The sequence below is a fragment of the Loxodonta africana genome, chromosome 23 (assembly GCF_030014295.1).
Source record: "Loxodonta africana isolate mLoxAfr1 chromosome 23, mLoxAfr1.hap2, whole genome shotgun sequence".
Classification (NCBI taxonomy): Eukaryota; Metazoa; Chordata; class Mammalia; order Proboscidea; family Elephantidae; genus Loxodonta; species Loxodonta africana.
This window is the reverse complement of record NC_087364.1, coordinates 19097873-19124194: the sequence shown is the minus strand read 5'-3', so window position 1 is coordinate 19124194 and position 26322 is coordinate 19097873. Positions and strand designations below refer to the sequence as shown.

The 26322-nt window shown below is 42.4% G+C and overlaps 1 protein-coding gene across 1 annotated transcript in view; it reads right to left on the bottom strand.

Moving 5' to 3' along the window:
* FLT1 (fms related receptor tyrosine kinase 1) overlaps window positions 1-26322 on the bottom strand; it is a 202752-nt gene that overhangs the window by 101730 nt on the left and 74700 nt on the right. The window contains exon 11 of the mRNA XM_064275298.1: window positions 11997-12111. Coding sequence (XP_064131368.1) covers window positions 11997-12111 — 115 coding nt within the window. The remainder of the gene's footprint in view (window positions 1-11996; window positions 12112-26322) is intronic.

The window sequence follows — 26322 nt, the reverse complement described above, 5'->3', positions numbered from 1 at the left end:
CACTAGATCTTAGTACTGCTGTTTGACAAGTCAGCCCCTAAGGAAACATTAGTGCTCAAGCTTTTATGAACTTGAAGACATTTTCCAAAACTCTGCTTTCTCAGAAAGTAATGAAGTAAGGAAAACTTATATGGTTTACAAAGACTTGCATTATTGTCTTCATTTAACAAGAAAAATTAGCAATATGAAACAAATTATCAAGAGGTCTTAAATTTAACCCAACCTTGCACAAAAAAAAAAAGAGTAACAAATACTGTATATGAAAAAAATACAAAAATCTAGCAAGTTTTTCATACTTAAAATTGAAAAAAAAAAAAAAAAATCCAGTTACTTGTAAATCGTCACAGATTGTCTCCTAGAACACAGGTCACCGTCAAGTCAAGAAACCATAGAGGCTGAGCTGACACCTTCAGGCCAATGGAGGGTCCTAGCTGAACTATAACGACAGAGCGACTGACAGGCGAAACTAATGCGGAGGCTGAAATGTGACTACGAACTCTCCAAGGTGATGAACATAAACTTGACAAGTCATTCGGTTATTGGGAAGGATCCTAACACTTTCTGAGTTGCTAAATAATGTGCTAAGGAGCCCAGCTGCACAGTGGTTAAGTGCCAGCTGCTAACCAAAGGTCAGTGGTGCAAACCCACCCACCAGCTCCATGGGAGAAAGATCTAGCAATCTGCTCCAACAAAGACAACAGCCTAGGAAACCCTATGGAGCAGTTCTACTTTGTCAAATGGGGCTGCTATGAGTTGCAATCAACTCGACGGTACCCAACAACGACAACAAATAATGTACTAGCCACTTATGTTCCCTTATCCAATAAACTAAGGTATTTGTTTTATCTACAGATCAAAAACCCCAGTGCCCAGTGCCGTCGAGTCAATTCAGATTCATAGCGACCCTACAGGACAGAGTAGAACCACAGATCAGGAAGACTGAAAATACGCTCCTAGCTTTTTTTTTTTTTAGCTAGCAAGTTCATTGCTCCAGACTCTCTGTCATTTTCACTATGGTGTAGTGACTATTACACCATGCTCCCTCTCCTGTTTGTTGGAAGGATCTGTTTAATTACATGTACCCATATATTCTCTGTGTACAACTGAAATTATTGGTCATGAAAATGCCCATATTACGTGGCATTTCCATTCAATTTGCAGACACTTATTCAGTGCCTCTCAAGGCACTGCCCAGATGTTGCAGGGGAGACAGAGATGACTGTGATACAACCTCCACTCTTAACAACCGCCAAGGACGACCTTCTCCTAATGTAAGGTCATAGAGACGAATTCCCATACTTGAAGATCAGATATACACACCAACCCCTCTTGTGTAGAGAAACATTCACTCAAAGGCAAAAAACCAGTAGAGAGGAGTATGAAGAGAACTCAAGTATCTCTTTCTCTGTTTTGATTATCAATCTTTGTAAGAGGTACAGAACAAAAAATTTTGGATAACCATTTCCTTTTAATTATTGTACCCTCTACTGAAGAGTCATGGACGTAGGGAGAAGTTTGTATGTGGCAACGTGAAAGGAACTGTTAACCTGATGCCACCTGGAAAGACATCATCAAATAAGACTGATTTCCTGGAGGAGGAAATTGAGTATCTGTCTGGTTGCCTCCATGAACAACTGCCTCCTTTGCCCTGAGACCAGAAGAATTAGATGGTGCCTGCCTGCTATTACTGAATACTTTGGTCAGGGATTCCATAGAAGAACCCTGGTAAAGGGGGAAAATACAGAACAGAATTTCAGGTTCTCAGTGGAGAATTTCTGGAGCCATTGAGACTGGATAAACCCCCAAAACTATTGCCCTGAGATAATCTTTAAGCCTTTAACCAAAACTATCCCCTGAAGTCTTCTTTAAATGAAAAAAAAAAAAGAGCTGATTTTAATTAGTAAAGTACGTCTGCACTGAGCACTGTGCTCTTTTAAAGAATTATCAATGTGAGATCAAATTGGCAAAGGCAAAACCATAGGTTAGACGGGAAGTTTAGGGGCTGTGAACTGAACATAATGGTGGTGGAATAATGTGGAAAAGGATAGCAAGAATGGGCGTACAACCTGAAGAGTGTAACCAATGTCACTGAACCGTACATGTAGAAATTGTTGAAACGGTGTATACTTTCACCAAAAAAAAAAAAAAGACTGATTACTTTGAGGAACTCGGGTTCAAATGCTTCAAAGCAGCTTGCCTCAGGTTCAGACCCAGGAAGCATAAAGAGAGACTACACATTCCCTCCCTCACTGCTCGCCTCTCACCTTAAGCACTGCTTTGCTTATGAAATTAGTTCTCAAATATTTAAATCCTAATGGGCCTGCTCAGTAAAGAAAAGAAAAACCCACTTCTGTTTGGCTTGACGATGTCTGAAATTACGGGCAGCAGCGACTTGCATCCGTAAGTTGTGTTTGGGTTTCTATTAAAGTTATTTTGACTTCTGTGTGCCTTGAGCCATGCTCTCTTTTAAAGAATTGTCTGTATGAGATCAAATTGACAACAGTAACTCTAAAGCATAGATGCGAAGTTTAGGGGCAGTAAGTCTAAATCAACGGTAGTGAACAATATGAGTAGAGAATACAGTGAGAATGGTGCCGCAACATGAAGAATGTCATGAATATCACTGAACTGTACATGTAGAAAGTGTTGACTGGGCGGATGTTCTGCTGTATCTTCACCAAAAATAAAATAAATGTTTAAAGATTTTTTATTTCACTGAACTCAAATCAACTGATAGCAAGAAGTTAAGCAAAAGCTGGGTTTCCTGGCAGTGAAAAGCCAATTCACCAAGTTTAAGACCTGTGCAGGTAAGCTGGGAATGGCTATAGCCATTTTACAAGACCAACAAACAGTGAGATAGGTCAGAATTGTTGTTTAAACAGAGAATGAAACTGAGCTACCGGAAGTGAAATGAATCCAGGGCACATGAAGAACCAGGGAGAGATATGAACGCGTTAGAGTCTCCAGGCCGTCTGCAATACTCTCTTCTTTTGCCTGGAATAACCCCTTCCAGATCTGATGCCTTACCTATAGTCAAGACCTGTCCCAGAACTCATCTCCACAAAGTCCCTATTAAAATTGAAGCAGAAAACGGCATGGATGGGCGTTTACATCATTTCTTTGTTCTTGGGTTCTTCTTTGTGGCACTTCACAGGCATTATCTCTCTAGTCCTCCCCAAAGCCCTACGAAGTGGGTACTATTATGTCTCCTACAGAGAGACAACTGAGGTTCTTAGAGGTTAAGTGACTTGCCCAAAGGTACACAGAGTCTCAAATGTACCTGAGCAGAATTTATGCCCAGGTTTGTCTTATTCCAGTGCCTGTGTTCTTCATCCCTGTGCTAAACTGCTTCTTGCCTTAAAACACTTTAAATTAGGTAGCATAAACCTACTGTTAAAGTTCTGTTTACTCTTTGAATTGGCTTTCTCCATGAGAATACCGTTTTAATTGGCAGAGATGAGTCCCATCAGCTAAATGTTACTCTATATAGAAATGCTAGTTTCTTTGATCGTATTTTACACAAGCTGCAAGCTGTTTTTCAACTGATACAGTGTTATGTGGTTTGAAAATACGATTGATGAACGAAAATATTATGAGAGAATAAATTTTAAAAGTCAAGTGAAATTTATATCCTGTAATCAGCTTTATGAAAAATTATCTCTGATTTCTAGAGTGCTTCTCTTCTTCTAGATAATACGTTTTTTAAAATAAATTAGAAGATATTTTTGTGAAAAAAAACTGAAAATTAAAGTATACATTTTATAGAGTCAGAGAAAGGAGTTCAAGTGTGAACTGCGAGTCAGTGCAGTTTAGCTGGGCTCTTCTAGCAGCTTCTCAAAGGATAGTAGGTCTCAACGCATGAGTCTTCTGAGTTAAAGGGACAAACCTGTGCCCTAGTGCTCATAATCAAATGTTCTCGTTTCAAGAAAAAAAAATCAAAATAGCGTGATAGTTGGAGCACCAAATACCAACTTAAGACTTTAAAAGAGGAAGTGCCATGAACTTGAGTTGTAACACGTGTTTGAAATTGTAATCATTTCTTTTATAAGGTACACCCAAAGAAACTGTCAAGGACGTCTGCCTGTCTTAGTTCCAGCATTGGTTTTTATTTTCCCTAATTGAAAAGAAATAAAAGAGGAAAGAAGAGAAAGAAAGCAGAAGTCCTCAAATAAAATGTGAACATCAAAGTTTTCACATCAGCCAGAAGATAACAAGCTACAGAGTTCTTCCACGTCCACTCAGGAGTCACAGTGAGCGCCTCATGGCACATGACCGTGAACACATCAACCTGCAACTTAAAAAAACTGAATTCTGTGCTTGATTTAATAGTTTGGAATAAGCAACCTTTGATTGAGGTTTCCAGCAAAATTTAATTTTGCAGAGATTAATTTTTAATAATATTTCATTAAAATATTTTATATTAAATAATATATAAAATATATTCAGTTTATGTTCCCATTCAACAATTTCTAGACAAGTGGTTCAGTGACATTAATTATATTTTTCACAATGTGTGAACATTCTCATTATTTTGGTTCTGGTTGTTCTGTTTCCATTTATCTAGTTGCCCTGCCCTCTTACCTTTTCAGCTTTGTTTTAAAGTCATTGTTGACCCTTTGGTCTCATATAGGTGATTTCATTTTTTTTTTTAAGGAGCATAGTACTTACCGGTGATACTCATTTTTTGAGCCAATTTGTTATCTAGTTACAAGGAGTTAGTTTTAGTTCAAGGTTTGAAGAGTATCCCAGGGCAACAGTCTCGGGGAGTCCTCCAGTCTCAACCAGTCCAGGGAATCTGTTTTTCTGTTTTGATTTTAGGTAGAAGTGGATTCATTTTAAAGGAATTAAACATTTGTAAAGATTCACATTTTTTAGCCTGGACACCATGCATTGAAGGTGCTTCCATTTGCCCCGCCAGCATCTCAGGGATCTAGAAATTAGAAATGGATCCTCAAACTGCATTCTCTGGGCTATTTCGTCTGACCCAGGAGCCCTCGTGAAAACTACGGTCAGGTACTATAAGTCTGAAGTTTACTCACTTCTTCCTTCCTTTTCACTAAGCATTAGTAACTCAGTTACACGACACGGGTCAGGCCTCATGGACTAGCATGGATAGGATGATGGGTAACTCAGCTGAATTTCCAGCACGAGTTTTTAAAGCATCTATACACGGAAGAGTGATTTTAATATCGGGATATTTCAGTGTTTCAGGGAGAAATAAAAGTAGGTGTGTAAAGATCACAGAAGAATCTAAAATTAAGCTAGGGTGGTGCACTTGAGCCCATCAATGGGAAAATAGAGTGTGAGATTAGAAAAAAATGGGGGGCGGGGGGCGCGTGGGAACTAAAGCACTGCAGCTATAATTCTGTGATAAAGTATTACTGCTCCTGTTGTGGGTTTGTCTCATTACAGAACACACATTTCTCCATGCGCCCTCAAAACAATTCCAGTGGAAACGTAGTTCAAGCTTTGACCTTGTCACAGTTCTCCGGCCTCGCGGAATTAATGCTCTAATACGCATTTCCTCTGTGTGTGTGTGTGTGTGTAACTACCTAATACAGGGCTCCTTCTACTTCCTACTCTACTTCTACAAACCCAGTAGTCTGGCAACTCCATGTAAAGTAATACAAAAACTCCACATTTGCTAGTAACAACGCTAACTGATGACTCACTTTTCGCGAATCTAGGCCAAAACCAAAGGAGCTGAATTTTACTGCTCTCTCTACCCTTCCTAAAGGAGCCCTGGTGGCAAAACGGTTAATCTGCCAATGGAAACTTTGGCAGTTCAAACCCACCAAGAGGCTCTGCAGAAGAAAGACCTGGCAATCTGTTCCCGTAAAGATACAGTCTAATTAGCACCCTAAGATACACTTTCAAATTGGAACTGAAGCTACTCCCAGAGGTCTCCTTTCAGCCAAATAATAGAATGGCCTATAAAATAAACAATAACACCCGGGAGGAACGTACGCCTTTAAACTATCAACTATACTAGATCAAACAGTCAACATTTACCCAAAAGCAAAGACGAGAAGGCAAGGAGGGGCAGGGAAACTGGATAGATGGAAACGGGCAGGCGGGGTGGAAATGATGAGAGTGCTGACACATTGCAGGGACTATAACCAATGTCAGGCAACAATCTGTGTATGAGTTGTTGAATGGGAATCTAATTTGCCGTGTAAACTTCCATCTAAAGCACAATAAAATATTTAAAAAGATTACAGCCTAGGAGACCTATGGGCAGTTCAGTTCTGTCACGTGGGATCACTGTGAGTCGAAACTGACCCCACGGCAAACAACAACATACCCTTTCGGGAGTTAAACAAACAACAACAACAAACAAACAAAACTGGTCCCCGAAATCTACTATGAGTCCTAGCAGGACGGTGACTCAATGGCCTATGGAAAGATGCTGCCGGCCTGCTAACTCTATGACTGGGGTTGTCATCCGTAGATTAAAGGCTCATAGATGTTTAAATTGGGACTTCACTTTCTGAAGATTTGCAGAAAATACAAGCAGTTTTAACTCTAAAGGAAAGACCAGTGCAAACAGTTCATACATAGCAGAACTTCCATTTGTCACCATCATAAGAGAAACTTTTTTGGTCACACATACAAAGACACATAAATAGACGCTAAGAGTAGAACTAGTGAGTTCTCATAAATTCAGGCCATGAAATTAATAATTTACTCAAAGTCTACTATGCTACACTTACAGCTGCTAACAGGATATACACTCTATACGCATTTCAACGTTGTTTAAAAAAAAAAAATTATTTTTTTTTTTTTAGAAAGAGTATTAAAAGTTTTGTCACCGCACAAGAAAAGAGACCAAAGTTTATTAGTGGTTATCAGGGGCAGGAGGGGGGGAAAGTGGGGGCTAACGATGATGAAAAAAAGTGCATTGATCAAGATTAGGGTTGCACAGCCAATTGCTGGAATTGCTGTCAATAAGTTATATACCTATAAAAAGTTGGATTGGCAAAAGCTGTGTGATAGATATATTTCCAAAAATGACAAAAAAAAAAAAAAAAAAGAGCAACTGCTGAGGCTGCTTATATACAACGAAAAACTTCATGGGATTTGGTTCCTTGGTTTAGAGGTTTAGAGTCAGGGTTTCATGGAACATTTCAGTTAATTGGCCTAATAACGAATGTGTTCAGTGCTTTTGTTCTACCTCCTAGCTTGCTGTGTGGTGCCTGGCATCTTAAAAGCTTGCAAGCAGCTGCCCAAGGTACAATTGGTCTCTGCCTGGAGCATCAAAGGAAGAAGGAGAGTCAGGAACAGGAGGAGGATATGGACTGTGTGGCTAATGGCCTCCATGAACAACTGCCACCTTTGCCATGAATCCAGAAGAACTGGATGGTGCCCGGTAGCATTACTGACCATTTTGATCAAGGATGCTACAGGAATCCCTGATCAAAAGAAGGAAAAAGAAGAACAGAATTTCAAATTTTCATGGAATCCAGACTTTCGGGAGCCATGAAGGCTGGATGAACCCCTGAAATTATTGCCTTGAAATATCTTTAAGCCTTACACCAAAAACATCCCAACGTCTTCTTAAAACCAAACAATAATTTAACTTAACTAGGAGAAAATGTCTGCCTTGAGCATTATGCTCTTTAAGATCTATCTGTACGGAATCAAGGGAAACCCTGGTGGCGTAGTGGTTAAGTGCTACAGCTGCTAACCAAAAAAAAAAAAAAGGTCAGCAGTTCAAATCCACCTGGTGCTCCTTGGAAACTCTATAAGGCAGTTCTACTCTGACCTATAGGGTTGCTACGAGTTGGAATTGACTCGATGGCAAAGGGTTTATATGGAATCAAATTGACAACGGCAACTCGAAGGATTAGATAGGAACCTCAGGGGGCAGTGAGTTTATGTTAATGGTGGAAGAACAGCTCGGAAAAGGAGGGTGAGAATGGTTGCACAATTCAGAGAATGTAATCAATGTCACTGAATGGTACATGTAGAAACTATTGAATTGGTATATGTTTTGTTGTGTATATTCTCAACAACAACAAAATTTTTAAAAAGTTTTGTCACTGCAAACAATTGCTGGGAATCAGTCTTCACTGCTAACAATTAGTCAACTCATTGCTAACAATTAATTGATTTGGGGAATTGCCTTAGGATACGTATGACAATCACTTCTTAAAGCTTGTACCTGTAGAGGGCTTCCTCATTATGTGATTTCATTTAATCTTTATAACAACAGGCAAACTAGGTAGGGCAAATATCATTAGCTCCATTTCTTCGAGAAGAGAAATCAGGTTCGGAGACGTTAACTGACTTGCATGTGGTGACACAGAAAGTGGCCGAGCTTGATTTCAGGTCGCCCAAGTGCTGACTGGATGAGACAAGTGGAAACCGTTGCACAGGTCTATATTTAAAGTCTTCTGCATAAGTACAAAACTACAAGGCAATAAATTTGTTCCAAGGCTGCGTGAGAGAAGCAGGGAAGTTATTTTATCTCAACCAGGTTTTGCTACTCCACTCCCACTGCTTCTACAGGTATTCCACGTGGTGCCAGGTTGCTACTTCAGAGTCCAGGCTAGTCAGAAACCTCACCCAGGTTTCTCATTTTCAGTTTTATTTTCTATTGTATAACTTTTGTGGACTACTCATTGCCATCAAGTCGATTCTGACTCATAGTAACACTATAGGACAGACTAGAACTGCCCCATAGGGTTTTCAAGGCTATAAATCCTTATGGACACAGATTGCCACATCTTTCTCCCTCGGAGCAGTTGGTGAGTTCAGACCACTGACTTTTTGGTTAGCAGCAAAGCACACAACGACTGCGCCACCAGGGCTCCTTTTTTTGTGAATAGGATGCCAAAATAGGACTAGAAGTTACCACTGAAATGAAGCTCAGAAATTCTGATCTTGATATCCATCTGCTATAGTCAGGAAAAGGCAAAATGAACTAACACAACCAAAATGGGATCTTGAAATTTTCTGGGACTTTATGACATGTCTGTTGTTGTTGTTAGGTGCCGGCTCATGGCGACCCTACGTGATGAAGTAGAACTACCCCATAGGGTTTCCTAGGCTGTAATCTGTCTTGGAAGGAGCACAGCCAGAATGCACCTCAGAAGCAAGGATGGCAAGACTTTGTCTCACTTATGCTGGACAGGTTATCAGGAGGGACCAATCCCTGGAAAAGGATATCTTGCTTAGTAAAGTAGAGGGTCAGCAAAAAAGAGGAAGACCCTCAACAAAATGGATTGACACAGTGGCTGCTACAAACAATGAGCTCAAACACAGCAACGGCTGTGAGGATGGCACAGGACCAGGCCGTGTTTCGTTCTGTTGTACAGTAAGTCACTGAGTTAGGAACATCTGATCTATGGACTACTCATACTCACCCTTTAATGTTATGTAAACTTACCCTCACTTTGAAACGGCTGAATGAATCCCTACTTGCAACAAATTCTTCTCCACAATCCCCTTTACTTGCTGCATTTGCAGCTTTTAAATCAGTGGCAAGGCTTCGAGGCTTTTCTTGCATTAAAGTAAGGCTAAATAAGAACTATATGCACCTGTTCTGACTTACCTACAAATTCGACTTAGAGACAGAGTTAGGAACAGATCTCGTTCATAACCCGGGGACTACCTGTCCATAGGGTTGCTGTGAGTTGGAACCGACTTGATGGCACCTAACTACAACAACAACAACAATCTTTTCGGGAGCAGATTACCAGTCCTTCTCCCAAGGAGCCACTGAGTGAGTTCGAACTATCAACCTTTAGGTTAGTAGCCAAATGCTTAACTGTCGTGCCACCAGGGCTCCTAACTTGCTGTCTACTGCTAACATACTCTGAGGCAGTTCCTTTTTTTTTTTTTTTTTTAACACAGTATCACCCAAACTAAACTTTAAAGTTTTCAGAATTTCCTCCTTTCTAAGGTTTACATTCAAATACTCTCTCATTAATTGCTAACCATCATGGACTGTTTTTAAAGGCCTGCTCATTTGCATTAGAGAAAAAGAATTGTAAATGATCTTATTTGCTGTAGCTGTGAAAAAAAAGCCACTCTTAAATCCTTCACAAGGGAATGTTGGTGTCATGCAAGCCAGCACCAGCTTTACTAACTTCTGTGTGGGTTCAACTGAGACTGAGAACAGTGGACTTTGGACGAGGAAGACTCTGGTTCGAGTTCCTCATTGACCACCTATAAGCTGTGTGGCTTTAGGTTAGTGGTTTTTCATATCCTTAAAATGGAGATAACCACTCTGGCCTGCCAAAGAGTGCTGACGTGAGTGTATGTCAAAAAGGTTTACACAATGAAAAATACAGACGTTATTTGTTGTTATTGTTAAATCCTACAGGGAGAATGATGCCATCCACTTTGTCATCTCCATATGCAGAGAACACAGCTGAATAGATGACAAAGCACAGCCTCACTCAAGCAGATGGTGGGATCTGTATTAACAGCCTCTACTCAAAATAAGACGTTGTTGTTGGGTGCAGTTGAGTTGATACTGACTCACGGCGACCCCATGCTACAGAGTAGAACTTCCCCATAGGGTTTCTTAGGCTGTATTCTTTTCGGGAGCAGACTGCCAAGTCTTTTTCCAATGGAGCCATTGGGTGGATTCAAAATGCCAACCTTTCGGTTAGTAGCCAAGCACTTAACTGCTGGCGACACTGAGGCTCTTTCCAAATAAAACATGCATGCAGAAATAGACATTTTGGCAAGTGGTTATTTAATACATTTTTTTCTTTTATTAAATATCACTATTCCTGTGCTTTGGCAATAGCAGATTTTTTAAGTATATTCTTCACTAATTCAATAGAAAAAAAAAGTCACTGGTTTGAGATCCAGGGAGATTTGCTGGTTCAAGGTGTGTCAGCAATTCCCGAGGCTCAGTGGGGGAGAGGGGTTAGGGAATGAACGGTGCAAGCGTGCAAAAAAGAAGCCTGCTAGACCCTGATTAGGTCAGGAATCTTGATATCCTGCGTTTCAGCATGTGTTTGTACACCCCAACTTAGCCAGGCTTTACCCTTACAAAGACAGAGGGAAAAACAAGATATTTTATGAAACGGACACAGTGAATTTTAGCCTTAAGTCTTTTATTAATTAACCTGTTGCTGTTGAGTCGGTTCTGACCACGGCCACCCCACATATTGTAGTGTAGAACTCTGCTCCATAGGGCTTTCATGGCTGTGACCTTTTGGAAGCAGATCACCGGGCCTTTCTTGCCATACACCTTGGGGTGGGCTCAAACCACCAATCTTTCTCTTAGTAGCCCCGTGCTTAACTGTCTGTGCTACCTAAGACGCCAAGCTTTTGCTTATTGGGATCCTGGCTTATGTACGTCAGTGATTCTCAGTCCTGTTTAGGTGTTACAATCACCTGGGCCCTAGCCCAGATATTCCGATGTACTAACTGGTAGGAGCTCTGGTGGTGCAAGGGTTAAGCACTCGGCTGCTAAACGAAAGGTTGGCGTTTGAACCCACCCAGAACTCCTCAGGAGAAAGACCTGGTCATCTGCTGCTGTAAGGATTACAGCCTAGAAAATCCTATGAGGCAGTTCCACTCTGTCACATGGGATTACTATGAGTCAGAATCGATTTGACAGCACCTAATGACAACAACATAGTCTTCTGATATGCAGCCAGGGGCGAGAACCACTGGAGTGGACCCTTCTGATGTCTGAGAAGACAGCTGCACCTCTTCCGTTAGGACCGAGTATATCATTACTTCAAGGAGTCCTGGTGGCACAGTGGTTAAGTGCTTGGCTGCTAACCAAAATGTCCATGGATAGAACCCACAAGCCACTATGTGGGAGAAAGACGTAGTGATCTGCTTCTGAAAAGATACGGCCAAGAAAATCCTGCGGGAGCAGTTCTACTCTGATATCTCAGTTATTGGCTCTCTTCTTTCTGAATTTTTATTCAAGCATTTGGTAATTTCTAGTCCCAATAAATCCAAAGATGGGAGCTGACAGTGTATTTTCAGGATAATTATCCCAATGTTTTTATAAACAATACCTTATTCTTTCCTTCGATTATTGCCGTGCGCTGAGTGATGCTTTCAATTCTGTTTCCCATATTGCTGTCAGGAGTCAGGATAAAGGACTCTTCATTACTGGAACAAAAGTCAGACCTAATTAAAAAAAAAAGTAAGTCATCACAATGTGCTTTTCAGCACCGCCCAGCCAGTGGTGACCCATAAAACCCGTTGCCACTGAGTCAGTTTTCGACCCATAGTAACCCTATAGGATGGAGTAGAACTGCCCCCATAGGGTTTTCAAGGCTGTAACCTTTAGGGAAGCAGATTGCCCCATCTTTCTCCCACGAAATTGCTGGTGAGTTTGATCTGTGCTTACCCACTGCACCACCAGGCCTCCTGCCAATGCTGACAGGTGGATGGAGACCATTGTCTAAGTCCTCAGATAACAAAGTCACAATTTTTATCAGACTCTTTTCCTTAGATTTTTCCCTATATCTATTTTCAAAACTTAAACAAACACATATTTGCCTGATACGAAAAAAGCCCACATTGGTGTCTCTCAGTGCATACTTCCTGTTCTACATGTCAACTATTAAACATTAGAAAATGTAATACCTAGATTTCAATTAGTTCCTAGTGGAAGTACCATGCAAATACAGAAAAAAAAAATTATGGTAATGAATGGAAGCCTCGAGGAAATAAGCATTTCCCATCTATAAAAGGCTGGCTTTTAATCAGAATATTCAGTTGTAGAGATAATTTTTTTTCCAGGGCTAATATGGAAACAGACATCATGGAGTGCTTCCTAATTTCAGTTTATTTCACGTTGGGGAGGGGTGTACATGGCAACAAGCCCTTTAACTTCTCAGGTTTTAATAGTTTAATTGTAAAATGAGGGAGCTGAAGTTGTTTACCCTTAAGGTCCTTTTTGTCTGTAAAATTCACGAAATCTCTCTTAGAACTAGGCAATAGGGCACCATTTTATAAACGGTAAAGAGAGATTTTGACTTATATCAGGAAGCTGACATGTTCTTTCAAATACATTTTATTATCAGTAGGCTTCTGTTTTCATATGGTTTACTACTCAAATTACTGGATATGTACTGATCATTTATCATGTTTTATATGTGTCCTGGGTTCTGTTGTCAGATGCCGTCAAGTCGACTGCAACTCATAGTGACCCCACGTGACAGAGCAGAACTGCCCCAGAGGGTTTCCTGGGCTGTCCATCTGTACGGGAGCAGGTCTCTACATCTTTCTCCCGTGGAGTGGAGTCATTGGGTGGGTTCAAACCTCCAACCTTTTAGTTAGCAGCCGAGCCCTTAGCTGTTGTGCCATGAGGACTTCTTTCTAGGTTCTACATGAATACAAAACTCAAAAAACAAAAAACAGTTTTTGATCATTCCCTGGACATAGCAGTCACCCCTTAAGTCCTAAAGGGTCACTGTGAGTTGGAACCGACTGGACAGCAATGGGTTTTATGGGAAGATACCCCCCCTCCAAGAGTTCCTGGGTGGTACAAACAGTTGAGCGCTTGGCTACTAACTGAAGGAATGGTGGCTTTAGTCTACACAGAGCTGCCTGAGAAGAAAACCCTGGTGATTTCCTTTGAAAGGTCAGACACTGAAAACCCTCTGGAGCACAGCTCTACCCTGACACACGTGGAGGTGCCATGAGTTGGAATCGACTTGGCGGCAGCTGATTTTTTTCTTGTTTGGGCACCGCTCGCCCCAGCATCCTCTCCCCCAAGCCTGATGTTCTCTAAGAAGCTTCTTCTGCCCACAGTGAACACTCACAGCACTCACCATCTGAACTACTCACGGAGGCCAGCGCAGCTGACCCTAACTGGTCCTGTGATTTGCATTTCCCTGCCCTGGCCGCATAGGCAGTACACTGCCCAGAGCCTTGCAGCAGCTCACACTGCGGGTGCTTGGTGAATGGACACTCCAGATGATCCAATTTTCTACTATTTAATTCCAGATTCAAATATAGATTAATTGGGACACAATGCAACTGTACCAAGAGATATTTTCAGTGCTTCAGATAAGTCTGTGTTGGCTCTGCAGGTTAGCATTCCATGCAAACTGGAAGGTGAGGGGTGACAAGTGCCCAGAAGTTCCCTGGCTGGAACCTGCAGCCACCTTGGCTGTCCCTTCTTCCTTCTGACCATCTTCAGTTGTTGGGACTGTTTATTTCTACATCTCCCCTCTAGCTGCAGCTCTCCTCCGATGTTCCAGCCCAAAGGGTGACAGCCTGGACTTGAGGGAAGCACCATCAACATATTCTCTCAGCATTTTGCAGTCTTGCCCTCTGGACTAGAACTTTTGGTGAGTGGAAAGCATGCTGGGCTTTAATTTGTACATGTCCTGGGCACGTTCTGGAGGTTTTCAAACCAGGAGGGATTTTAAAGCCCAGTTTCCAGAAAGAATGAGTGGTTGATCTTAAATAGCCAGGGGCAGCAATGTCTTTTGTGCCATGAGAGGGAGAGGATTAAAGCTAGTGAGGAAAATGTACATGGAAGGGACTGTGAAGAGCAGGGTAACGTTCTGTTGGTGCCCTCTGTAGTCCTGGCCCTGAGAAGGAACTCCAAGATGTTAAACTATCTGAGTGGGCTGGATCTGGGTGAGGGCCCACCCTGCGGTGCTCCCGGGCTCAATGCCCCGTTGTGTCCTCCCCAGAGCACTCGCCACCTTGGGCATGACTGTTAAACGTTCCTGAACCCCCACCCATGGCAGACAGCTACAGGAGGAAGGGGCCACATCTACTCACTCACTCTGCAACCTCATAGCTAAGCACATAGCCTAGCACGTAATCCACGCTCCAAAGTATTTGTAAAAGGAGCCCTGGTGGCACCATAGTTAAGTGCTTGGCTGCTAATGGAAAGGTCAGTGGTTTGAACCCACCAGCCACTGCACGGGAGAAAAGACTTGGCAGTCTGCTTTGGTAAAGATTACAGCCTAGAAAAACCCTATGGGGTAGTTCTACTCTGTCACATGGAGTCGCTGTGAGTCGGAATTGATGGCACCCAACAACAACGACAACAAGCATTTATAAACATACAGACAGGCATGTATGTTGCTGTTTCTAGAAAGAGTTTTCCTTTGGGTTGCTATAATTGTTTATTATCTTCACATGTACTCAGGAGTAGGGAACATACTGTAATAAACCCCTCTATACATCACCCTGGAAACCCTGGTGGCACAGTGGTTAAGAACTATGGCTGCTAACCAAAAGGTCGGCAGTTTGAATCCACCAGGTGCACCTTGGAAACTCTATCGGGCAGTTCTACGTTATCCTATAGGGTTGCTATGAGTCGGAATCGACTTGATGACAATGGGTTTGGTTTGGTTTATACCCGTCACCCAGATTTTATAATTCTCCAGACATTGCCCTATTTGCTTCATCCACCCCGTATTTCATGTCTTTTCTCTTGTGAGATATCTCAAAGCAAACTCCAAACATCATGTGATTTTAATCCTATATTCTTCAGTGTGTGTGTCTAAAAAAATGCACATTTTCTAACAAAACCACAATGCCATTATTACACCTAATAAAATTAGCAGTAATCCCATGGTGCTGTTTGTACTTAGTCCATATATCAGATTTCTTCAAATGTCTTTTTTTTTTTTTTTACAGTTAGATTATAAGATTTAAAATAAGAAAGAATTAATGAGGACTGACCATTTCTTAAGGAATTTCTGCCATTCCTAATAGTTACTCCTTATAATCATCAAGTAAAAAAAAAATTTTTTAACCCTTATTGGGTAGTAGAGTAAAAAGAAGCCAAGCGAAATTATACACTTTTCCTGTTATTTGAAACATTTGCATAATAAATCACTGTAGAAAAGTCACTTCGCCCAATTTTTCATTATCAATATTCTCCCTTTTCTAGATCTACATCTGTACCTTGAACTCTTATCTGACCTCACATCTTTTCCAACAAGATGCCCTGGTGGCGTGAATGGTTAAGCACTTGACTGCTATCCGAAAGGTTGGCAGTTCGAACCCACCCAATGGTTAGGCACTTGACTGCTCTCCAAAAGGTTGGCAGGTTTGAACCCACCCAATGGCTCTGCGGAAGAAAGGCCTGGTGATCTGCTCCCATAAAGTTTACAGTTTTTTATGCCGTAGTTCCAATTCCACATTCTTGGTTTTCAGGAAATGCAAACAAGCACTGGCTTTTTTTATGTTAGGTAAATCAAGTCTGGAAGTTTCCCCAGGGAAATACAGTCTGCTGTTCAAGCTCACTTGGGGCTGTCATCCTCTGACACCCCGTACCCATAACTCCAAGGGCAGTCGCTGATGGCACCAGGCCTCACGGTAAAACCATAAGCTAGGTTTCCTGAAAGTCCCCCCGAATGAAAAGGACAGATTCTAGTTTTAACCATTTACATTTGGGGGGGCTATTTTTTCCCTCTTTGTCACTGGAACCATAAAAATAGAATGTCATTTAGGAGCCTGGCTATATAAGAACACTTGAAAAGAAAGGTAGGGGGAGGGGAGCCTGCCTGAGCCTTAAGAATACATCAAGCTCCTAAGGAAGTAGATTGTGCCATGTTTGAAGATGCAAAGATAATCACTGTGCTGGGAACCGTCTTGAGGGGGGAGGAAGCCGAACAACAAGAGGAAAGCAGCGTTCGCTCCTGATTTCGCACAGGAAGCCCGCAGCACCTCCTGCCAAAGGGAGATAAGAAAGCTCCCATGCACTGTTCTGGACAAGGCCACTGTTATCAACTCCAGCTCACTGCTGTCCTCTCTCTGCTCCAAGCCTCTGTCCCTTTCCTAATGAGCTTGTGGGCTCCTCCCCCCATTTGCATACAGCATGCCAAGTACAATAGCGGGCAGGTATTTATAACCATAGAAAGGAAAAAAAAATCCAGGCTAAGAGTGTACTCCATGTCATCTCCGTTGACTGCCCTGGAGTTGAAACTCATTTGTTTCAGACTAGAGATGGATTATAAATAAGTGAAAAAGAAAGCAACCAATTATGTATCCAACACATGGAGCTGGGTCCTTACACGGCACATGTCAGGCCATTTAACTGCAAGTGGGAGCCATCTGTGGCGCCATCTGGACTGGCTTACCAGGCTTCTTTTCTCAATGCATCTTGGGAAAACACCATTCTCCGTATATTTAGGTGACATTACTGACCTGCGTGCTTTGCGTTGACTTTCCTGTACTGGTGATGGATTTGCCCTGTTCCCTCCACACTCATAAATATTTGGCTCTTCAGTGACCAAAGACAAATGAAGGCAGTCTGGGGCCACAGAAAAAGTCAAAGCCAGCCCACGGGTCCCACCTACAATCTTGACAACGTTAACTGCTGGTTCCAACCAGTCAAGCTAGCCAGCCAAAGACTATAATATACACTCTACAATACTATACCCTACTATGAAATGTAATCATACCTACAATTTGCGAGCCCTGATGGTGCAGTGGTTAAGCGCTCGGCTGCCAACTTAAAGTCAGTGGTTTGAACCTCAAGAGAAAGATGTGGCAGTCCGCTTCTGTAAAGATTACAGCCTTGGACACCTTACGGGGCAGTTCTAATCAGCCTCAGAGGGTTGCCATGAGTTGGAATTAATGTGACAGCACCTAACAACTTTCATCCTATCATGAATGATATTAAACTGATCTTCCTTTTAACATCTGTTATGTGCTAGGTGCCGTGCTGAGTAATTCATATATGAAGATAATTCATGTTTATGAATTATCAATGAATTCATATTAATACCTCTCACTAATCCCTGCAGTAAAACCAAAAAAAAAAAAAAAAAAACCAGTGCCGTCGAGTCGATTCCAACTCATAGCAACCCGATAGCACAGAGTAGAACTGCCCCATAGAGTCTCCAAGGAGCGCCTGGTGGATTTGAACTGCTAACCCTTTGGTTAGCAGCCGTAGCACTTAACCACTACGCCACCAGGGTTTGATCCCTACAGTATGCCCCCAAAATAGGTAACTTGTATCTCTACTTAATGGATAAGAAAACTGAAGATCAGAGAGGATAAGTACATTACCCAAGGCCACACAGTAAGTGGTGGCAGAGCCAGTATATGTGCCTAGTCCTGTCTCATTCCAGCATCTGAGCACTTAACCCTTGTACAGTATGCAAAATAATATCCATGTACTCCCATCAAGTACTAAGACATTAGTATACTCCAGGATTCTCTCTATACAGGTTTCTACTTCTACTTCTCCAATATTCATTACAGAAACACCATGACTGCATTGGACATTTAACATCTTATTAGCCCTTTTTTTTCATATGATGGTCAGCTTCTTTCCAAAATTTGGAAAACGTCTCACATCGTACATAACCAAAATGCGCCAGATGCCCCAGGTGGGCACAGCCTGCAATGACAGTTGATATTCAAGAGCTTACTTGGTCACCCCACCCCATCACCTTCACATGTCCAAGTCTCAGGGAATAAAATATTACGTGTGTACCCAGTGTTATGGATTGAATCGCGTCCCCCCAAAATATGTGGGTAAATCTTAACCCCTCTACCTGTGGTAATAATCTCCTTTGGGAATGAGTTTTCTTTGTTATGTTAATGAGGCAGGATCAGTGTAGGGTGTGTCTTACTCTTTTGAGATACAAAAGAGATTAAACAAGCAAGCAAGGAAGCAGAGATAGGGGAAGAGAGATGCCAAGCCACATGAAGATCGCCCAGGAGCAGAAGCTCAAAAGAGACAAGGACCTTCCTCAGGAGCCAACAGAGAGAGAACGCCTTCCCCGAGAGCTGGCATCCTGAATTCCGGCTTCTAGGCTCTTAAACTGTGAGAAAAGAAATGTCTGCTTGTTAAAGCCACCCATTTGTGGTATTTTTGCTATAGCAGCACTAGAGAACCAAGACCCAGACATACCCTTTTGTGTTCGTTCATCTGTGCTTTTACTGCGTTTCACCAATTTTCGTTTTCAGACCTTCTTTCCTCATTCCTCCTCTGCTTCCCCTACCTAAAAAGCAGAGCTGGTACTTTCTTCTCGTTAGAGGACAGATTGTTGCATCTGGTGGTATCAGAAGCAAGATTCCAGCTGGGTGAGTTTTCACCACTGATGGCGAGCATTTGTGTTTTCTTTTAAGTGGTCCTCTCGTGAGAAAATGATAGACTGTTCGAAGAACTGGGTGGATGGTGCAACCCTTCATTTAGCCTTTCTAGGAACTGCCAATCTGTTTAGTGCATGTTATGGTACCAGAAAGGAGCCCTGGTGGCGCAATGGATAAGCACTTAACTGCTAACAAAAAGGCTGGCAGTTCGAACCCACCCAACGGCTCTACAAGAGAAAGACCTTGCAATCTGCTCCCATAAGGATTACAGCCTAGCAAACCCTATGGGGCAGTTCCACAACAAAAACAACATGGCACCGGAGACTCCTAGGCTCGTCCAGTATAAAATTCCCATTTCATAAATGATTTCCAGTAAGTTGAATAACTTCTCCAATTCTGAAAGGTCTACTGTAAGATAAAGGGGATGTTTTGAGGGAGACTGCCTTTCACCCCAAGAGGAGCCCTGCTGATGTGACAGTTGAGTGCTTGGCTGCTAACTGAAAGGTTGGTGATTTGAACTCAGGCAGCAGCTCTGTGGAATAAAGACCTGGAGATCTGCTGTTGTAAAGATTACAGCTAAGAAAACTCAATGGGGCAGTGCTACTCTGACACATGGGGTCACTATGAGTCAGAATCGACTCTATGGCACCTAATAACAACTTTCATTTTGTGATAAATGACATAAAACTGACCTTCCTTTTAAAAAATCGGTTTTGCTAAATTCTGACTACTGGCTGGCTGAAGGGAATAGCTACTACTGAGCTATTACTATGTGCCACACCTGGGCTAGGAGCTTTCTATATTGCCCTCGCTTAATTCTCACGGATGCCCACTGAAGCAGGTATTGTTATCCCCATTTCACAATCCTTTTACCAACAAGCAAACCAAGGCTCAGAAAATCAAATCCCTTGCTCCTGGTCACAGAGTAAGTGGCGGACTTGAGATTAGAGCCCAGATCTTCCGCACTCTTTCCACAAGACGAGAGCCCAGGCCATCACACAGGATGACTTCCGTTCCCAAGGAACTTCCTCAAACCTTCCCCGCCAGGCTCCACAGGGGGACAACTGGCTCCGAGTCACTTATCACAGAGGAAAACTAGGGTCTTCTAAACTCCACCCAGGAGAAAAGTCAGCCACCAAGAGAAATTAAACATTTGTTTTTAAGAGACACCTAGCCCTTTGGTGGGCAGAGGGGCAGAAGCATACTTTCTAATATATTTCTGATATCAATTTTGGTTAGCTTTGGTTATAAAAGATTTTAATGCTAAAATTCTAGCAACTCTTCACTTCCTACTGGCTGACAAATATTATCATTAAAAAAAATCTTGCAACAAATTATAACAAAACTGCAACAACAACAAAAAAAAACAAAACAATCTGACTTCTGTCACTCTTTCTTTTCCTGGTAGCTTACTTCTGTCTGCATGATTTCTGGACCCACCCTGGGAAGAAGCTGCCCTGTTTTACTACGAATTCTAATACATTTATAACAGGCAGCCTACTTTAAAGAGCACCTACTCTCAGCCTCGCCAGGACGGGCCTCTGTGGGAGGGTATGGGTGGCGCAGAGGTGGGTGAACTGGGTACCCTCAGTACCCAATGGCTCCCTATTTGAGTCTGAGCCACTTCCTAGGAATGAATGTACATACCAATTTAGACTTAAAGAATATGTAAATACCGGTAAAGGGAAAGAGGTTCTAGGAAGTTCTACAAAGTCCCAAGACAGAGTATCAACTCCCTCTCTCTTTCTTGGTTGGATGATGAAATCTGAGGGCTTCTTGCATGAGATCTGCTTATCCGTTTAATGGGATTTTACTACACGTGCGAACAGTGATTAGCATCTGTTTGTAAAGAATAGTGAAACATTTCAAGTTAGAAAACAAAGGGGTAGAGCAGTAATAAAGAGTGAATCGAGGCTGTAAAATGTCTTCAGAAAACATAAAGGGAAAAAAAAAAAAGCTTGGAGCACTGCCAGAGGGCACGGCCAGGCTGGCTCCAGGGATGGCCACCATCCTGTCCATCCCCTGGAAGGGCTGTGATGTAAACACGCCTTGGCTACTCTGGGTGTTGTGTCAAAACACTGGCGAGAGTGTGCCTGAGCCGTGGGATTAGGAGAATCTGCAAACACTATTTTTTCCTCTCCTTGCACGTTCTCTTAGAACAAATCAAACAATATATGGGAGAGGATGCTGGCAGAAAAGGGGGCAGAGTTGGAAGGAGTGTTTAGACACAGAATGGTTCCTGCTCCCTTGGCTCCAGGAAAAGGGCCTGGGCCTTCAGGGTGGTCAAAGGGTCAGGCTGAGGGGATGGTGGGCGAGTGACCTTGAGCAGTGAGAGACCTTGCAACACCTGAGGGCCCATCCTGAAAATGACTTCTTGTCTGAATAGAGTTGGGGGTGGAGATGAGTTTTGGAGGGATTGAAGGCTTTGGGTCAGCTCCTTGGACAACGATGGAGGTGATCTAGCACCCTGGGCCTCCCTTCTGTCTACAGAATAGCTTTCCCGTGAGGGCCTTGGCCCACACTGCTTCCTGTTCTCAAGGGTGCCACAGTCCTCCCTGCTCTGCTTTCCTTCCTCCTCTCTCCGTCTGCTTGCTTCCACAGTGTTCTCTAACAATCACCACACACACACACTTCCTTACAGAATCTGAGCCAGGGCCAGGGGCTCCTTATAACCCCACACTTGGAAGGCTGAGAGGCTAGAAGAGAAGTTACTTACTGGGTTACACCCAGATAGGGGTGTCAAACAGAACACCTATTTTATTCACTCATTTTTCTTCTTAGTGAAGGACTGGTTGGTTCAGGAAGGGTGGTTTGATAAATAAGAAATCATTAGGGAAATGTTAGGAGTGGCTACGAATCTTCACCACATTCAAGTAAGGGGGTTAAAATAACTCCAATCATTAAGCGAAGAATATTTCAAGCTATTGTTACATTATTCTTTTCACAAAAAGGAGGGTAGCAGCTTACTTATACATAGTGGTCAATACAGAAAGGTTCAGAAAACCTTGTGGCAGAATAGTGGAGAGGGGGACATACATTTGAGCTTCAGGAGCAGAGCAGACTTTAGAGCTAGCCAGTCCTGAGTTTGAATCACAATTTTATATTTGTCTATTTACATAACACTGGATAGCAAAAGCCCACCTGTGAGAAGTCACAGTCATTCAAAAGTGCTCAGAGGACTTTGTCATCCTTTCAATCCACTGAATAGTTCTGACACTGCATCCTTGGATCCAACCAGCCTACAGAATGGATTTCTACACATTGTGCTTTGGTGTCACTCCCCTGGCCGACACTGAAGGAGCAATGATTTCTCTCAGGTCTCAGTTCCCTGAAAAGCTGTACTTCTCCTGGTTTGTTATCTCATGGGTCCCTTAATCTTACAAACATATGTTTCCTTTCTCCCTTTCTTTCTTTCTCTCTCTCCTTCTTTCGACAACTAGAAAGTAAAGCATGTGGCCCGTATCACTGTACTAACCTTCACTCATTTTCTCCCTTCGTCCAGATTTCCTCCATTATTTATTGTACTTTTGGGGAACCACCTCAAATTCTTCGGGAAAGGTATGTTCTCAGTATTGCAGACCCAAGGCAAGCAACTTCATGTTACCTAGGTTACCATGTCTTACCAGTTTCATCATAGAGACCGAAAAAGGAAAAGAGGGGAAATAATCTAATTTAAAGGAAATCCCTTTGGCTTCGGGAAACGTTAGGATGATACTGTATGAGTTACTTTGGGTAAACATGCTCAGCACAGTAGACGGATCGTAATGCTAGCTGTTATTTTATTACTTGGCTAGATTGAGAGCTATTCAAGAGCGGGGACTATGTCTTGTTCACCGTTAGAACCCCAGTGCCTTGCACGATAACTTGGCACACAGAAGATGAGCAAGACATATCTGTTGCTCAATTAATGTGCATGCTAAAAGTGAACCCTGAAAAAGAGTGGCCTGACTAGATGCGGACTTAACCTCACGTCAGGTGTCAGCTCTGCCATCAATCACTTACCTCAAACTTGCTAGGATGGGGGCATTAGTGACCATCAAGTGACCTCACACCTACTCCCTACACTAATAAGCACTATGTCACCACCATCAGAGCCTATACATCTCACAGTGACAGATATTAATGAAGACAGAGGACCTAGCTGGGGTCTGGATAAACTCGTCACAGCAGTATCAGCATCTGACAACCTGATAGTCATGGACAATTTCAGCTTTGGCAACGATGCTGACAGGTGGAGAAGTGTCTTCTGGTCTATGGGAAAACAAAACTAAACAGCAATGGTCTTCTCCTTTCTTCAAGGGTGCACAAAATACAAGTTCAAAATTACTAGCACCATCTTATTGGAATAAAAAAAATTATCCACACATATCCATTCTATTTAAGAATTAAGAGCATGCTCCCCTGCAAATAAGCATGAGATTTAGTTCTTTCTGTTATTAAGGAATTTACATGTTTATTGAAAGGAGCCTTAGCTGGGCAATGGTTAAGCGCCCAGCTGCTAACTGAAAGGTTGGTGGTCCAAACCCACCCAGCAGCTCTGTGGGAGAAAGACCAGGTGATCTGCTCCCAGTAAAGATTACAACCTAGAAAAGCCCATGGTGGGGGGGGTAGGGGGGCAGTTCTACTCCGTCCTATGGGGTCGCTATGAGTCAAAAGCTGACTTGATGACACCTAACGAAAAACATGTTTATTGAAGAGATGAGTCAGATACATGGAAAAAAAATCAGAATACAAGGGAGCCCAAGCAAAAGATCAAGAGCCCACATACTACTATACCGAGAAATACTTAGATCAATGAGCCTCTGAATAGCTGAGGTACAACTACTGAGCAAAAGTAGATGAAGGGCATTACACCTCCTCTAGTTCTGCTTACTTTAGACATGTCATCAGGAGGAACCAATCCCTGAGAAGGACACCATGCTTGGTAAAGCAGAGGGTCAGCGAAAGAGAGGAAGACCCTCAATGAGATGGACTGACACAGTGGCTGCAACCATGGGCTCAAACATAGCAAAGATTGTGAGGATGGCACAGGACCGGGCAATGTTTCGTTCTGCTATACACAGGATCACCATGAGTTGGAACCAACCCGATGGCACCTAATAACAACAACAGTTTCCTAAGGGATCTGAAATTTCTATCAACTATGGGCCACAGTCAGGAGACCTGTCCAAAGAGGTTTCCTAATCTGCCAGCAGGAATTATCTTGTCAAATTATTGTCAGCTTTCACAGGATCTTGGTATGTATATGATACCACTTCAAAGGAAAGTGGCTTTGCAATGGGCAGCCCTAAAACATCCTAAAAGTACGAGCCAACCTTCAGCCAACAAATTTAGCACTTGTGATGCACCAGGCACTGGGCTAACTACTTCATATATATGATGTCATTAAATTTCCAGACAACCTTAAGCTGTAAGTCTTATTATCTCCATTGTGCAGGTGAGGACACCCAGACTCAGAGAGGTGACTGATTTTGCCTGGAATCACACAGCTGGTAGACAGACACAGGTCACAGAACCAGGATGCAGGTTGCAGAGCCCATGTCCTAAACACTAGACTACGTTACCTTTCTGCATCTCGACACCTTTTTTCAATTGGCTCTTGATATCACAACGCAGGTTTCTTAAAGCATATATGCTTTCTAGATTATGAGCTTTGGACCAAAACTTACTCATTTTACTGTCTTAGGAGATATTAGAGACCTAATCCTGGGTAGTGACAAACGAAGGAAGTACTTTCCATTGCCAGGCTGATGATGTGGTGAGAGGTCAGTCACTTAGAGTCTCTTTGACTTATCAGCCAGGGCTGGTTTCCTGACAAGTTACTTGACCTCTCTGTGCCTCATCTGGAAAATCGTCATAATAATATTATCTGCCTCACAGAAGTTCTGTGAGAACTAAATGATATATGTATAAAGCACCCGGCACAAGCATATCCCATATTCAAGTGCTTTGTAGCTTTTAGTTATAAATAATATAAAAAATAGCAATCCCAGATCATACAGTCTTCTGCCAACCATAATATTCTATTTGGCTCTAAATATCCATTTTCGTCTTCCTCTACTTACTCATGAAATCCTCACAAACGACGATTTCCCCACAAGGTAGCAACAGGCAATCATCTTACATAATTTTCATGATGAGGACAAGGCTAATGGAAATTAAAGACCTAAGGAAATGGGGTCACTTTAAAAGCCTGAGCAAAAAAATGCAAGTTTTTGGGTTCTAAGGCCCTGATTTTCAGACGAGGACAGAGTTTCTGGGGTATTTTCATTGGCTAGCTGTTGTCTATATAAACCAAACCCTTTACCGTTGAGTTGATTCTGACTCATAGCAACCTTATAGGACAGAGTAGAACTGCCCCATAGGGTTCCAAGGCTCTAAACTTTATGCAAGCAGACTGCCACATCTTTCTCCCACACAGCAGCTGGTGGATTCAAACTGTCATCCTTTAGGTTCGCAGCCAAGCACTTAACTAGCGTACTACCAGGGCTCCTGTCTATATATCTAATGCATATAACATGTACTGAAGAAACACCACAGGAATAAGACCACCAAAACTGAGTTTGTACAATTCCATCAATCTATACAAAGTGACAGAACAGGCTTAGGGACAACTGATAGCAGAATAGCTAGGCAGCCAGAGAAAGTGACTGAAGTGGCCCAACTTTTGAGCTTCCATTCAAGAAATTCAACATTGGACCCAAACTTATATCTCCAACTATGGTTTACTCTTTTTCAACTCAAATCTTATGAGCCAAGCAAAACCCATTCCTACATCCATATCACTCTGTCACACCCAGGTACCTCTCCCTTCCCATTTGACTTTCCAGCACCTTCCCTCCACCTCAGGGTTCAGATCCCACCCCCTCTATGGTGCAGCACTCACTATCTACCACCCATGGAAACCATGTTGACCATTCAGCCACATGATAAGCACTTCCCACGGTGATTCAATAGAATGTTGCGGTGGAAGACCAATAAACAGGAAATCAGAGACTTGGGTCTAGTACTGGGCTTGCTATTTTTAGCTACCTGTGAAGGTTAGAGATTATTATTTATCTTTGAGTCTCAGCATCTCATCTACAAATCAAGCTCCTTTTTTATCTCTAAGACTCCTTAGTTCTATGTGGATTAATCACTCTAAATGGCAATGTCAAGACATGCTGAGGCTGAAATTTGACTGGAGTGACATTTCGTTCTAATACACAGGGTTGCTATGAGTTGGAGCCAACTTGATGGCACCTAACAACAACATGTCCCTGTTTCATTCATTCATTATCTGTATGCTCTTGTATTTTCTTTTGACCTGTCCCT